This window comes from Anas acuta, chromosome 3 (assembly GCF_963932015.1).
Source record: "Anas acuta chromosome 3, bAnaAcu1.1, whole genome shotgun sequence".
NCBI lineage: Eukaryota > Metazoa > Chordata > Aves > Anseriformes > Anatidae > Anas > Anas acuta.
This window is the reverse complement of record NC_088981.1, coordinates 61,896,872-61,913,739: the sequence shown is the minus strand read 5'-3', so window position 1 is coordinate 61,913,739 and position 16,868 is coordinate 61,896,872. Positions and strand designations below refer to the sequence as shown.

The 16,868-nt window shown below is 35.3% G+C and overlaps 1 protein-coding gene across 8 annotated transcripts in view; it reads left to right on the top strand.

Annotated features, from left to right (window-relative positions):
* LAMA2 (laminin subunit alpha 2) overlaps positions 1-16,868 on the top strand; it is a 383,401-nt gene that overhangs the window by 104,702 nt on the left and 261,831 nt on the right. For all 8 annotated transcript variants that reach the window (XM_068677473.1, XM_068677471.1, XM_068677468.1 and 5 more), the window contains one exon: positions 12,966-13,208. In XM_068677473.1, the coding sequence (XP_068533574.1) occupies positions 12,966-13,208 (243 nt within the window). The remainder of the gene's footprint in view (positions 1-12,965; positions 13,209-16,868) is intronic.

Here is a 16,868-nt window from a genome sequence, read left to right as displayed (position 1 = left end):
GCAAATATATTCCTTGTATTCATGCTATCTGAAATCCTCATTTGGTTCAATGATTTCAGTGATGTAGAAGAGTAGTAGAGTATCTTTAAAGAAAATTGGCAAATACACAGAGAAAACAATTGGAAGTTTGAGGTGAGGTGGTCAGCCCATCTGTTTTTTCTACATACATCTTTCATACCTACTTTCATTAACAAATACCCTGCTGTAGGACATTGTCAATATCCTTGGTATTGCTAAGATGTTTATGCCAGGATCATATTTATATGGGTTTTGATTTTCTGACTAGACACTTTTTACATGTTTATTTTAATGGTGCAGGAATATTTTATGTGACTCGTAGACATCAATGAACTCTGGGTGGGTGGACACAGAGTTAATGCTCTGGTGGTAACTGTTGGATTTAATAAGTATATCTTCATTGTCTGAGATTGTGGGGGAATAGTTCAGTGTCCAGGAAATCCTTTCTAGGCTTTTTTTTTTCTAAATAAAAACAAAGTAGTTAACTCTCCTAAGAGCCTCATAAGATCTGGTACTGCAGCAAGAATCACTGAGTAAGCTATATAGTTGCTTTCTCTATAAAGAGACCACAGTTCATCAGATTTCATTTCTTTAAGCACTGATAGTGTCCCACTCCTTCAACTCTGCTTTTCAACTCCTCCTTCCATGGGAAGAGAACAAGGTTACTAAGGAATTCTGTTCTGCCTCCATGTAGAAATCACTGCAGTACTACTTGCCTTTTCTTCTGAAATGTATTCCACCAGTTGCTAGAATATAAGTTCGGACTTTACTGTTTGAGTGGCACATGTTATGCTTTGGAAAGTGGTGCTGCTGGAACTAGATAGAGAACTGAATATCTGGAAGTAGAAGAATGCTTGAACTTCTCAGAAACACTTTGAGAGGCATTTATGACAAGTGGATGGCAATATTCTGTATGTGCTAAGCTCATTATTTTGTAACTCTGTGTTTAGAAGGTTTAGATTTGTTTTTTGGATGATTTCTTTGTTATTAGATTCACTTCAGTATCCATGAGTACAAATATACGTACACGTGCAGACAAGCACGTAGATATCATCTATCCTGAAAAAGAATAATATTAGGAAGAGGAAAAGAATTGCAAAACTGAGGGTTTCCTTGTGCTTTCTCTACACAGGAGTGTACAACTAAGTTCTGTAGCAAAAGATGCATATGAGAGAACTAGGAAACTATGACAAGATGAATAGAGAGATTCAGGCTTGGACAGGAAAGTAACAGGATAGTAAGTACATCTGCTGCTATGCTGAGAACTGCCATACATAGTGTGACCTATAACTTTAACATTTGGTTTATATTTGAAACCAACTGAGAGAAAAATATAAATATTGATACTTTAAGTGTTCCGGCATTAATAAACAGTGTGTCACAGGGAAAAAGAAGGAAGTAGACCTGGGAGAGGACTTGTGTTTCTTTGTTGCTGGTGACACAGATAACTTGCCAAGAAATTTACTTTAGGCTATCTCTATTCTGGATCATGGTCTGAATGTCCGTTAGCAGCTAAAATGAATTGGGTGTGTTTCTAAGCATATTCTACTGGTTTAGTTTTTTTTTTTTTTTTTTTTTTTTTTTTTTTTCCTGAAAAGAATACTTTTTGTGAGCTCTAATTCCAATTCATTCTAATTCCGATTCATTTGTGATGGGAACCAAAGCATACTAACTGGGAGCAGTTGGGAGGTTCACCTCATAAGCACTTGCTTATCTGAGCTAAAAAGCTAGTGTGGATGTTCCATTCTAAGCTCTGTGTCTGAACAGAGTCCATATTTTACACTCAGCCTATCATATGCTATGCACACCAAAATGGTGGTGTTCCCATGTGTTTTAATGTAATATTGCTAACCTTTGTTAGGGTAGGTGAAAAATATGAGAGGAGAAAGCTTCTGTGAAGACACCTTACTTGTGGGACTTTGCTTGTCACTTGCTCCTTGGCTTTGCCAGTATGACTGCTGTGTTGATAGCTGTTTGAAGGAAATGTTATTTTCATCTGTCAGTTCCCTTGATGCACAACATTAGCAAGATCTCTTGGGGGAGCACAGCTCTATTTTAGAGTTCATCACTGTCACACAGCAGCAGAGATCACGTGTTTGTTTGCCAGGGATGACTTGAAGCAAACATGACAAGCACTGTCTTGCAGAACCGTGCTGAAGATGTTGCCCAGATATATGACCAGTATGAGGCAGGTTATCTGTTTCTAGTATCTTTAATTTAGAGAATAGCTGGTTTTGAAAGCTTATGTGAGTGAGTAAATTCTTATTTCCATCACCACTTCTGTACCTGCTTTTTGCTATCCTTTTAGTGTTTGGCTGAAGGTGTTACAAAATGATGGCTATAGCAGGGATTGGCTTGGAGTTGTTGTGTAAGGTCAAATATAATGGCACTTTCTCTGACTAGTTATTAGTCTTTCTAGTAAATGACATTGACAGTTAATTTTCAAATGATACAGTTCCCAGAACATGCTTTTTCAAAGCCTTGGACAGGCAAAGACTATGAATTTACTTAGTCTGCATCCCCACCCAATTAATTTATTTCTTGAGGAAGAAATAGAAAAAGTTTTGAGCCTTGACTACTTACAATTTGGAGCATGATTTTGGATTCTGGAACCATTTCCTGGCTGTCTGGCTTCAAAAGACTGTTGGAATGCTTTGTGTAGAACTTACTCTATACATTTGAACTGCACAATTAGATCCAGTTAAACTCATCCTTTAGTGATTGTCTGAAGTCACTTTTTCAGCCACAGTGAAGTACAAGGCACACTAGATGGTAAGGTATTTCACAACAGCATAGCTTCTTTTAATATTAGTTAAAAATTATAATAATTAAAAAATATTAATCTGTAATAGTCCACAAGACAGTGGCTAAGGAATCAGAATGTGTAGTGCAATGCAGCAAGGGTAAGGTAGCCTTTACACACTATCTGCAAAATGGTATATGAAATATGTATATCACTGTGAATATCTTTGTTTTTCTCTGCTCTGTAATATTAAATACATTTTTGGGAGGTGAGGGATTACAATTAGTATTCTATGAAGAACTGATATTTGATATCAGAATAGCTAAAGGAATAAACAGAAGGTTAACGGCCCTTTCAATATATAAAGCGGGCTTAGAAGAAAGATGGAAAAAAGCTTTTTACAAGGACTATAGTGACAGGAAAGGGGACAATGGTTTTAAACTGGAAGAGAGTAGATTTATATTAGATATGAAGAAGAAATGGTGAGACACTGGAACTAGTTGCCCTGAGAAGCTGTGATGTCCTGTTATTGAAAGTGTTCAAAGTCAGGTTGGATGGGGCTTTAAGCAATCTGATCTAGTGGAAGATTTCCCTGCCCTTGGCAGGGGAACTGGTCAAGATGATCTTTTAAGAGTTCCTTCCTGATTAAACCATTCTGTGACTTTATGACAATGCCTAGTCTTGGGATACAAGAAACAGATTAGGAATCATAGAATCATAGAATATCCTGAGTTGGAAGGGACCCTTAAGGATCATCAAGTCCAGCTCTTGACACCGCACAGGTCTACCCAAAAGTTCAGACCATGTGACTAAGTGCACAGTCCAATCTCTTCTTAAATTCAGAAAGGCTCGGTGCAGTGACCACTTCCCTGGGGAGCCTGTTCCAGTGTGCAACCACCCTCTCTGTGAAGAACCCCCTCCTGATGTCAAGCCTAAACTTCCCCTGCCTCAGCTTAACCCCGTTCCCACGGGTCCTGTCACTGGTGTTAATGGAGAAAAGGTCTCCTGCCTCTCGACACCCCCTTACGAGGAAGTTGTAGACTGCGATGAGGTCTCCCCTCAGCCTCCTCTTCTCCAGGCTGGAAAATTAAGTACGAGTTGGTCTTCCCATGTTAAACTTGTATACATGTCCAAAGATTTTGCTTTGGTTTTTGGTTAGTATTCTCTCTCTCTTTCACTACAGTTATATGCCTTAAATGTCTGAAACACTTTCAAGAAAACTTCTGTAAAGGTAAACCATATGGCTTCTCTTCATCTCCAAACCAAAGCCTAACATGGTTTCTCAGTTCAAACTAAGGTATCTCACCAGCAAATGCCAGTCTGTTTTGTCCGTCTTCTCAGATCTTTGTCTAAAGAGAAAAGTGTGAATAGAAGCAAAGCCTGTTCAGTCAGTGATAGTGCATTTTCATATGGCTGCTGTTTCTCCCTTCCCAGCCTCCCCCAAACAGTCCCGTGGTCTGGCACTAGCAGTTGTGCTGCCACGTAATGAACCAGATCAGTACCTTGATACTGAAAACTAACATTGTCCTATTTTGGGAGGGAGTTAGGTTTCTACCAGTTTCTGTTTGGTTTGGGGTGGGGGTGGGGGAGTGAGAGTGGAACAAGAACGTATTCCTGGAGGTGGTGGGAAAGCAGTCCCCCCGCTTGCAAGAGCAGCTGGCACTCTCTGGCTTCAGCTGATGGTAAAGCTTTAAAGTATATAAGACTGATCTATGAGCTTTGGGGCAATAAGCTACAGTCCGTATCTGCAAAATGGAGTTGTCATCCTGCATATTTGGCATTGTTTTTGCTTGCATATTAATCATTCTATTTTAAAGTAATGTAAACACTTAAGAATACAAAGCATTTAATTACATGATCCTCCCTTCTCCCCCCACCCCCCCCCCAAAAAAAAAAGTTCCCTGGTTCAGTTATACCTAAGTGATAATGGATTGTTAAAGTGAAAGCCCTACAAGATGCAGCTAAAACCATGAAAACAAGAATGTAAAATGGCACTATATATTCTGAAAGAAAATGTAAATGGCAAATGAAAATAAACAATGGCATTTGTTCTATATTACTGAAGTCCCCAGCTAATTTTTGCACCTGTACCTGGATGTTAGTTAAAAATTGTTTTTTTTTTTAAAGTTTATTTTCTCTTGTCTGAACATAAATCTCAACGTTTCAGTAATTCTTTTCATTCTTTAGTTTCATAGTTCACTGGTAATGCAAGAATCAGGTATCAATAGGATGAAAGAAAGCATACGTTGCCCTTCGGGTATTCTTTTTAATCAAAGCAAAACTAACGTATTTGAAGTTAGTTTATAATGAAATGTTTTGTAAAAAGCAAAAAACCAACCAACCAAAAACAACAGAAAACAAACAACACATAAGTATACCAGTGATGAACATATTTAGAGAAGATAATTATTATTAATTTTGGAAACAGACCTGTAGTAAATATTTTGACATCACAGTGAACATTTTTAAGAATTATCTGGTTTAGACAGGTTAGCAAGTATACTCTGTTATGTAGTTTCTCATCTGGATCTTGGGGAAGCAGAGAATATGCTTGAAGAGAGTACATGCTCTGTATGACACTGGTGACAGATGTCATTGAAGCTTCAGTTATTGTCTCAGAATCAAGTTTTTACACATTCATATCACTCAACACAAAAGTCTAAAGAAAAATAAGTGCACACCTATGGCAACCGTCACTCCAATACTACCAGCTGCATTAAGCGTTCAGATGTTCTGATAAACAAATGTTTGTAAAGTTACTCAAGCTGACTTTTCTGCAGTGTTTAAAAAAGATATATTTTTTTGTTTGTTTTGTTTTTTATTATTCCTGAGAAGTAAAATAATATGTGCAGGGAGTATTCTTCAATGTTTTCTGAAATGCTAGGAAGCCATTTTAGTCCTGAAAGATCAGCTATAATACCCACCATATATAGTGCTGCTAGCTAGGCTGAGTTGTTGTATTAACAATAAATCTCCGCAGGATTACTTTGCCCAATTTTTTTTATGCTCCTCACTAAATCAGACTGTAACTTTATTGCTTTGTGGTTAGTCAGAAAGATTTCTACGTAAGCTATTCCTTTCAGCTTCACATCATAATACCCTCTGACAAAGATTAAAAAAAGGTTCAAGAATTTATAGTTTTTATTTTTGAAGTTACTTGCCTCACATTTTTCCTGGATGACTACAGTAAATATGCATACCAGTTTTTCTTCTCTAACTCTGGTTGTTATCAGGAGAGCCATTCACCTTTCCATCCGTTGGGCAAATAGTTTTAGGATAGAGGTCCTAATTACTCTATTATGACCTTTGAATCCTGAGTGGCATGTGACATTAACGTGAGGTTTTGTACTATTGGCGATTCTGGTGCTAAAGAAAGTCACAGAGTCTGAGAGACTGGTAGCAGGATAAATAATGGGTTCATAGGAGGCTCAGTTTTGAACAAATTTTGCTATGTTTGCTGAAGCAATATGTCATCAGTGAATAGTTTATAATGAATTAAAAGCTGCATAAAAAAGAAAAAGTTTTGCAGCTGATAGTGGTGGTCATGAAATAGTGCTGCTGTTTGTCATAGAGTTTCATAGCCTTTTATCATTGAATTATTAAAATGTAAGGTGTGTGCTACAAGATGGACAACAAGATTCTTTATTGATCCTGATGAGAACTGTGGTCATAAAAGAACTGCTCAATATGTATTAAGATAGGTTGTTAATCGACTAATTTGTTTTTGACAATATTTTGTGTATGTGAGTTAAGATATAGGGGAGTAGGAGCAGCTGCTAATAGCAAGACACTATTTTGTCATACAAATGCTGTGTAGCACTTTGTAACTTTGTGCCAATATTGATAAAATGATTTGATGAAATATGCTTGTTTTCAATTTCCCTTTGTTTTAGCTAGCAGGTTTTAAAAGTATATTTGGTCAGATAGCATAGAGCAGAGGGTAAAATACTGTTACTTTTCATAATCTGAACAGTAGGTCAGGGCTTGGTCAAGAGTACTGAATTTGACTTGCCAACAGTTTCTCGTCATACATATGTGCAATAGTCTTGATTTGTTGGTTGGTCTAAAATTACTCTAGGAAAAATTCATAATGGTAATAAAGTAAACATTTAAACAGGCCTTGGGGCTGCATAATCATCCCTTGTTCACTGAACAATGAATAATAATATATGTATGTATATGTTCCTTTCACCGTGTAAATTTATATATATATTGATGGCATAATTATTCTCTTTCTCTGCAATGTGAAGTCCATGCTGTGCATGCTCTGTGGAAGGCTCACACATCAGTGATGTAGTTTAGACAGAAAAAGCAGTCATTTATGTATTTGTTTGATTTTGGACTAATGTGGACTAAATGACTCAACAAACTTAGAGAAGTGTATATATTGGATCTCTTCAGTTACAAAGCATGGCAAAAGAGAGACTTAGTCTGATTTTGCATATAACTTAACACTTAATGGTGAAGACTAATTGTTCTCTTGGTAGTGAGTCCTAAAGTATTATGTTGTCTAATTATTATAAGGAAATTCTATTTGCAAAAGGGAGAGATGAGATGGAAACATAAAATTGCTCATCTCAGAATTCACTCTGCACATTCCATATATTGCCTTGCTATGCCATACAGCAACATGTCCATATTTAAAGCAGTCCTCAGGTTAATTAGAACAACAAAAAAAAATAGAAGTATGAAGAACTGAAAACAAAAATGAAAACTGAACATGCACAAACTCTGATTTGGGCATCAGAGCTAGCATCTCATTTCTTTTCAATTTACTTCTTTCCTTGTGTAAGTTTTCAAAATTTCTTGAGTTTACTGATGAGGCAGGTTAAAAATACTGCCAGAATTTATTTTTTAAATCTTATTAACCGCTCCTGTGTTTAGTTAAAGAAATGAACTATAGTATCTAAAAAGAATGTAGGAATGTAAACAATCAAATAAAAAGCTGAAAATATTTTTTGAAATGTCTCTACTTTTGGTTTCATAGTTGAAGACACTACTTTATTTAAGTTCTCATTCATACTGTTCAATATTTCAGGACTGAAATGGAGAAAAGATTGCCGTGTCCAGGGAGATTAATGATCTTATCTCAAAGAGCTCATAATCAAAATCCTAGGCCCTAAAGACGATGCCTGTTACCATATAGTAGTAGCATGTTCTTTTCCAGAGAGATCTCAAGGCACCAGCTTCCTACAGTTTCAGCAAGGAGGTGTTAAAGGTTTAATTGTCAATAATGCAGAAGTTGCCCAATGCTAATGGTACAGCAGTTTCAGATATGTCTTTGCAGACCACAAGGTGGGTAACAGAGAAACATCATCACACTAAAAACTATTTACTTGTATAATTTTTAGCTCTGTGCAGAAAAGTACAGAAGCCATAACATTGAAAGATATGTTTTATTTCACATTAATAGTGCTGCATTAACTTGCTGTTGGTTGTACGAAAAGGAAATCTGAAAAATTTCATAAGATAATTAAGGCCTCTCTAGGAAAGCATATTATTTTGTGCTATTCCTGGATCTAAGTAGTTTTATCTATATTGAAATTAATATTGTCATTATGGAAATAAAATATAGAGAATTCCTATGTCTGTAACAGGTGAGGAGATTGAGAATAAGTTTTAGCTGTTTAGATTTCAAGGTTTCTTTATTGCTGCACTTTGAAATGGAGACTAAAATTTGTCTGTAATAGATCTTTGTTTCTCAGGCTAGAGAAATACATAGGTTAATTTGAAATGCAGCTGGTAAGGCAACCTTGCATAACAAGAGAACACTATTTACCCTGAACACTCAGTATGGTACTGGACCCAGACTAAGTAACAGCTCTTGGATCAATGAACAAAAAAACTTTTTTTTAATTTTTGGTATTTTAGCATCAAAACAGAAGAATCGTCTTTTCTATTCTGTTGTCTAGATTTGAAGAAAAAAATGTGAATACTGGCATTTCCATCAATTTTTCTTTTTTCACAATGCTCTCTCTCTATTGAAATAGATTATTTCTTTATTTCATTACCCCTATGAAATAAAGAGGAAAGGAAGTGCTTCTTGCTATTATTTGAAAGTGCTGTGAAAAGAAATTACTGACTTTATTCTTCAGTTCTGATGTATATTAGCCAATGATGAGAAGGAAATATGGTCAACAGAAATAAGCTATTTATCAGGCCTTCACAAACAGGTGAAGAGTGGATAATGGAGAAAACCAACAGAGAAAATTACAAAGAAAAAAGCTGACATTGCCAGAAACTTTACAGGCACTGACTCCTGTTTGGCTTAATGTAGCTTAGATATTCAATAACTGGACAACTTGAAAGCTTTACAGTTTGAAATTTTATACAGTGCACTGTTTTAATAGAATTTTTTATTTTTAAAAAATAGGCATGTTATAATCATCTTTTACTTATGAGCAAAAGTTGAGAGGTATTAATAACAGATTTATTTTTCTCAAGGAGAAGAATGCATTTTTTAAAGGAGCCTGAGACTCTCTAGCAGTTGCATAAAGTGGAGGGAGAAAGCCAAGATTGGATTTAAGTGGATATATTTTTAAACTGTTTTTTAAAATGCACATTGAAGGATACAGTTTTGCAGGTACTAACTGAAGGAGACTGAGTCTATTTTTGTCTAATTAGAAAAGATACACATTTCTAACTAAAGCTTGGTTTGCTTTGTAGACATACACCTTTAGGGCTTCTCAAGGTGTGCCCTGGTGCTCATTTTTCCCACACAAAATGCTGTGGTCATTCTGGTTTTGCATGACATTCTTAGCTATATATATATATATTTTTTTTTTTTCCTGGGGTAGATGATGCTCTGATAGCTAGAATTGTTTGCAACACTGGGAAGGGACCGGGGGAAGAGGAGGGCGGGGGGGAACGGGACACACAAAAAAAACCCTCTATGTTGAAATCAAGCGTGTGCATCTTTCAACCCAAATTCCCCATCTGGTAGTAACATTTCTGTTGGAATCAGATCAGATGAACAGGAGAGGCACTGTCATTAGAAGGCAAACTGCAGCGTGGCGGGGAGCTGTTCAGCTCTCTAAACTGGTATTAGCTGAACCCTGCTAAGCATCTCCCTCCTCCTCCCCTTCCCCTCAACATTTTCAATTACAGAATTTCTAACTGTGAGCAGAATGTTTGAAACCTGTGTAACTGTCTCTCAAGACAGTGATGCAAAGAAACTCAGTCTAGATGGTTGTTTGATGAATCTGGAGAGCAACTCCATCTCTAAATTAGGGTTTCTCTTACAGTTGGATGCTAGACTAAAATGAGAAGTTTAATTATTTATAAATAACTAATCATTTGAATATTCTTGTATCAAAACTGTATACTCTTATTAAAAAAGAAATACAAAAATCAAAACAATAATCTGTAGCGACATATGTGAGCTGAAATATGACTGATCACATAGAATCATAAGATATTGATACTGGCCTTTGAAAAAAAAATAATAGTGCAGATGTACATGTAATATTTAATTTGAGATGTCTAATGTTCTATCTGTGTAACAGATGTGATGCCTGATTCCTGGTCATGCTAAGTACTAGGACTTAATGAACTGAGTAGCCTGATGGATGCAAGGATGCTGTGGCTCTGTGTCCCCATTCAAAAGAGAGAGTCCACCCAAAAGGAAGATGCTTTGAAACAGGATTTAAAGAGAAAATAGGACTGGCTGCAGAGATCACAGTCTGGACAAACATGCTGATTGGACATGACTGGACAATTATTTATGTCAACTGTTTTTTTTTTTGTTTTGTTTGGTTGGTTTGGTTTGGTTTTTTGTTTTCTGTTGTTCTGAAACAGTAGTTCTAGTTGACTCATCTGAATGGATTTCACACTGGACTGATAGGTGTTTACCACAGTTTTTAACAAAACATGAGGAAACAAATCCTTGCCAAACTCCTCAATAAAGATAAATACCATGTTTACTTGGCCACTGGAATGGAATAATATACAACAATATAACTGTGGTAAAGAAGTAGGTATGCAACTTACACCAGATTTGCTGATTGGAAGCCTCCTTTAGAGCTATTACATTACTCTGTTTGGAAAATGGAATGGAAATATTGAAAATCTCTTAAAATTTTGTGGTACTCTATTTTTTTCTCTCTGATGTTCTGACTTACATGAAAGATAGATTTATTTTTTAAATAGTAGTGCAGGTGGGAGTCAGGCACAATGAGATTTCCTGCTTCACTGGCTAACCCTATGCAGATTAATGATTCAATTCAGCTCTATCTGAATAATATTAGTGTAGCAAATTATCCTGTGTAGTAGGATGCACTTTTCTATGTCTTATGAGGCATACAGAAGAAGATACAGTGCTATAACTTAAACTGTACTTCACAACGTGTGCTTTGCAGATCTCACTACTGAGACAATTACTAGTGAAAATGATACCCAGGACTCATTTTGTTTCTCATCTGGAGGATTATGTTGTCTATAATTTGAAAATAGCTCAAAGGACTATTTAGACTATTTCCCTCCCAGTCCCATAATTACACTATTGTCACATGAGCAGAGTAAGTACAAAAAAGGCACCAGCTGTACTTTGGCAGCTGTGTTAATGGACTATTACGTGCCACCAGGCAGCTTGGTATTGCTCTGTTATGACATTTGTATCAGCAAACTTTGATCTCCAGGTTATGTTCTATTGGACTTGTACTTTGACAGATGTGCACTACAGTTGTACAGTTACATCATTTGACAGGTGTCATCTTATTGATGTTATTTTAAAAAGTAAAGTAGATGTGCTCCGTGTGTTACCCTGTAGAGAAAGAAGCTTGGTGTTATTATTTAGTAGGAAACTTGGCTCCATAAAGCAGAGCAATTTTACTTTTTTTTTTTTTTTTTAATTGTGAAAACAAATACAGCAAAGCTCATTAGACTTTACTGGTATTAGTATTCTTATGCCACTAAGCTCTAGCTTGATGTATTATAATAACCAAAACATGATTTGCTAAGCAGCTCCACAATAAAGGAAGGGTTACTCTGGTACCTGAAGACAATTTTCCAGTTGTTTGGAAAAGGGAGGTGTCAGTATTTCATCCGTAACATAGCCTTGCTTTAAAAGCCATAATTTTGCCATCTGAAGTGTGCATATTATATTTTTAAGCACTTTATATTTTAAGTGTGTCTTAAAATATGAATCTGCTGCATGATTGGCTTTTCTGGTTCCTTTCCTTAGCTTTAGTTTTACCTCAGTAACATCTAGATGTTACTTGGTTTAAAAATAATAATAATACTGTGTCACTAATGTACGTCATTCTGCAATTGTGAATGTATTGGTTGTGGCTTGCATTCCAGCAATAAGTAAACAGCAATAAGCCTTGATAAATCAATTGAAAGGGCAGGTGAAATGGACCATAATGAACACTGATTATGTGCTTGCATTCTGTTTATAGTGATATTTGATGTGTCTCTGTCCTGTAAAGCTTATTTATGGCCACTGTGCTGAGTCATGTGATTTAAACAAGAATGTTTTATAGAATAGTTTCAGTAGGATGTGATTACCTTTCAATGGTTTAAACCTGTGTTTTTTCTTAATAGCAATGAAGTTTGGCAACTTGTGAACATTGCAGAAAGTATTTGTGTATAAATACACAAGCAGAAACAAAGTCATTTATTCAAATTGAAAATACTTGAATATAAGCTTTGCAAATGTCTGGTGGAAACTGCAGCTTAACAATCACTTATTAAGTTATGTGAAATTTAGAGTGCTTTTTAATTCTATTTGCGAAGTCTGTCCTGGCCTAATGCCAGAAGGCTTGGGCTGGGTGTTAGGAAAAGGTTCTTCACTGAGGGGACTGTTGGGCACTGGAACAGGCTTCCCAGCGATGTGGTCACAGCACTAAGCTGTGAGAAAATGCACTCAGACACATGGTCTGATTTTCTGGTGGTCCTGTGTGGGGCCAGGATTTGGACTCAATGCTCCCTGTGGTCCCTTCCAACTCAGGATATTCTGTGATTCTAAGGTAACAAATATATATATACATCAGAAATGTTAAAGGAGAGTTTATTTCTGTATTTATTTCTGTATTTGAAGAATTTTTATGGAATCTGAGGCCATATTGCATTTATAAGGAAAAAAAAATCGAACATTATCATATTTCCTCTTAGTTTGGAAGGTACTAAGAAATTGGAATAAGTTTAAAATCACATATTTATAGGTGTTTTAACATTTGGCTTTTTTTTTTTTTTTTTCTTCCAGATTTTCCAGATTGCATATGTTATTGTGAAAGCAGCTAACTCACCTCGACCTGGGAATTGGATATTAGAGCGTTCTCTGGATGGTGTAGACTATCAGCCATGGCAGTATTATGCTATCACAGACAGTGAGTGCCTGACACGTTACAACATTCATCCACGTCCTGGAACTCCATCCTATATAAAAGATGATGAAGTTATATGCACTTCTTATTATTCCAAGATCCATCCTCTGGAGAATGGGGAGGTAAGAGCAGATGTCACTCCATACAGAAAAAAGATAAAAATATTTTGCTTAATTAGCAAATATGAGTCTCGAGTAGACAGAGTGGGTTGGCATGCTTGAAAAATGCAAAGGTGCTGTATTTGCAATTGTTAAAAACAAAACAAACAAACAAAAAAAACCAACATTATTTTATGTGGTTCGTTATAAATGCATGATATACCTACCCTCTAATAAGCATATTCTACAAAGTAAATAAAGAGATACAAGAGTTATTAGGTAGAACTAGGTGCTAGTACCTAGACAACTTCAGATGCTTGAAATATGTTCCAGTGTCACTTGTGAGCAAAAGTGAAAATACGGGGAAAAATCTGGACCCAGTGAAGTCGTTAGAAGATTTTTCTTCATGTTGCCATTTCAGTCCAAGTGAATAAGTTAGGATGTTAAATGCTAATAATTTTATTTAGAGTTTATTGTATTTAAAAGTTTGTAATTGACCCTCTGCCCTTGTCTATACCTATTCATTCTTCTATTGTGTCTATTATTTCATTGTGAGTCCAGACACATGAATCACGAACCAGTCACTAGTTTTAACTGAGAGAATAGAAAATATGTGGTGGAGGGGAGAATGAGGAACTCTGGTTGTAAGGACTCTTAAAAGGCAAATGTAACAAATGTACCTGAAAATGCAGACTGCTTGACCTCTTAAAATGTAGAGAGGGAAATCTATATGTACCAAATTCCAGCTGTATATTTCTTCGCAGTTTAATTTTTTGAACACTTGCTCTGCACAGGAGTTGGTGATTCAAGGAAATGACATGCATGTGTACTAGATCCGAAGTATATATTTATTTACTGATTCTTTCATGTCTAATGATGTTCTGTGAAATTTTAGCCTCAATATTTATTCTTCTGGTGAATGTTCCATTTTTTTAATAGTTTATTTCCAAGTAAAGAAGTACAGACTTATTCTCTTTTATTCTTCTACCTGGAAAGCAACATTCAGATGCAAAACTGTTAATGCATATTATTTTTGAGTACCAGATATGGAAATGTATACTTTATTTACATTCACAGGCAGTTTGTAATGCCAGGTGCAAAAGCAGGAAAAGAAAGTTTCAGTGTAAATATACTGATATACTTAGTATATTCTGATATACTTAAAAAAGCTTGAATCTAAAGTATACTTGTATAGATTATCAGACATTAAATCACTTGGACATCGATGAAAAGTCATCTCAAATACTTTGTGTGAATGCATAATTATATCATTTAAATGGGTATTTGTTCTTGTAAAATCTAGCAATAGCAGATAAAGTGATATTGTCAGAAACCGTGCATGCATAAGTGCTATGTTTTCAAAACGTCTCCAATTGGATGCTTTTTGAGGGGAGAGCAGAACATGAGTGAGCAGTTTATTGCACGCGCCAAAATTTCATAGTTTCTTTAGGAGAATATTTCTGCAATGAAAATACAGTGCCAAAGTAATTATTCCGATGTTGCATTTGATTTACATTGTTCAATTTCTTTGATTATCTGATTTTCTTGCAGACAGATATTGATTCCAGTAGTCTGCTGTCCTCTTGGTTAAACCAATGTCTCCTTGTGTTCTTCATTGGCTGAGTTCAAAAGCAAAGGGCCTCTCTATTCAGCATCTCTGTATATAGCCTTGACTGAAACATTGACTTAAGTCCTGTTGACTTGAGTGGAACTTAATTCCTATCTTAAATGGGAAATTAATCATTTTTAACTTGGTGTGATGTTCTGGAGTTGGTGTTCTGCCCTGAACATAGTAAAAATGGTGAGCATCTGATAAACAGTTTCTTTAAACAGGAAGATCTGGAAGAAGGGAAGAATTCGTTTGTTCAATTCCACTCAGAAGAGTGAAAGTATTAAGTACTCTATGAATACTCTATGAAAAATGTATGATTTAAGCCTCCCTAATTTAATCTTACCTTGCACAGGTAATTATTAGTCTGAGATTTGGCCCTAAGACGGAAAAAGATAGAACTTTTTGAAATTAAAAGACTAAAGCTTAATTTTTATAGCAACTGGAAGAGTATTATTCCAAATAAGTTAATCAGCTTGCATTTTAACTTTTTTTTTGTGTGTGTGTGTGAATTAAATAGTAATTTAATCTGTCTGAGTAGCTATAGACAGCCTTATAAAATACACTTTAACACAGAATAATTCTTTTTCATGTTTAATCAAACATTTAATATGAAAAATAATGCAGTTCATATCAATATCAGATTTACCTGCAGTTTTTTTGGAGGTGATATTTGCTTGGCTCCTGGTCTTTCAGTGGAACTACATTTGCTTATTCTTATTTTTATTTACACTTATTTTTGTCCCAGGCTAGGATTTCTGTTCTACCCATCAGGCTTATAAGATTTATAAGACTGACAGCATAATGAAATAAATATACATTAAGTACCTTTTCTTTCTTTTCCTTCAAAAACATTGAGCTGTTTAGGCACACAATTCTGGTGTATACTCAGGAAACCTGATGAAGTGCAGAAGTTGCTTAGAAACTTGTTCCAAAGCCAAAGTTGCTTTGGAACTGGTTCCAAAGCCAAATCTATGTCTACGTTAGTGTCTTAAGTTAGAGGGGAAAAAAAAAGAAAAAAAAAAAGAAAAAAAAAAAAAGAAAACAAACAAAACAGAATATGTCCATTTTATGTGTACTTTCAATAGTGATTTACTAAATCACTGACATTTTAGTCAGTGATTGATTAGAGTATTTCCAGAAATGTTTATTTTAAGCAAAATAATTTGGGCATTTAGTAATGTCAGTGTTTACATGACAAATATTCACTTGTCCAATAGCATAAATAAACAACAAGAACAAAACACAACAAACAAAAAACATGATTTATTTTCAGGTCAGTCTAAGCCGTTTACTTCTTTTAATTCATTACTTCTACAAGTTTACTTCTCTGTCACATGAATAAATAATCTGTAACAACTATTTTCATAGAATGATTTTATAGAATACTTTCATGAATTAAGAGAAAATTGTGTGATGAAAGCTTCTGAATGGTGAGCACAACTGAGGCATTCTGAAATAGGGACATTTCTCCCAGAAGTGTATACTCAATTACAGAAGTGGTTAAGATTGTATCTATACTGTTTAAAATCACTTTAAAATATACCTTAAAAATACCTTAGGGGAAAAAAAAAAAAAAAAAAAGCTTTCTTCAGGCATATGTAGCTTTTGAATACTTTGTAAAGGTTAGAAGAAAATATTATTTTGTTGTTTCTGTAGTATAAAGTAATTCTTTGTGCAAGCAGACATAGAAAGTTAAATCCAGTGAAGACAGAGGGAAAAGGGTTTAATTTGTTTGATACAACTGCAAGTGCCTTTATTAAGAAGTCAAGAAGAAAAATCTCTAATCTTCTGGAAAACATTGAATTTCTCAATAATAAGGTTTTCTGAAAGTATAAAAGCCAAGAAGAGAATGTGAATTTAGTTTTCTCCTTATAAAAATCTTAATTGGAATAGCCAACTGACTAGTCCATATGAGTGTCATCATGTAGAGAAGTGCTGTCAGAAGTTTGTTTTTCAATAATTATAGTAATTATAGTTGCACAGTAGTTATGTGAACTTACAAGAAGTCTTTCCATTTCTGTGGGTAGAATGTCAAAGGACATTTCCGCAGCTGGGTAGAGTTTACGTTAAAT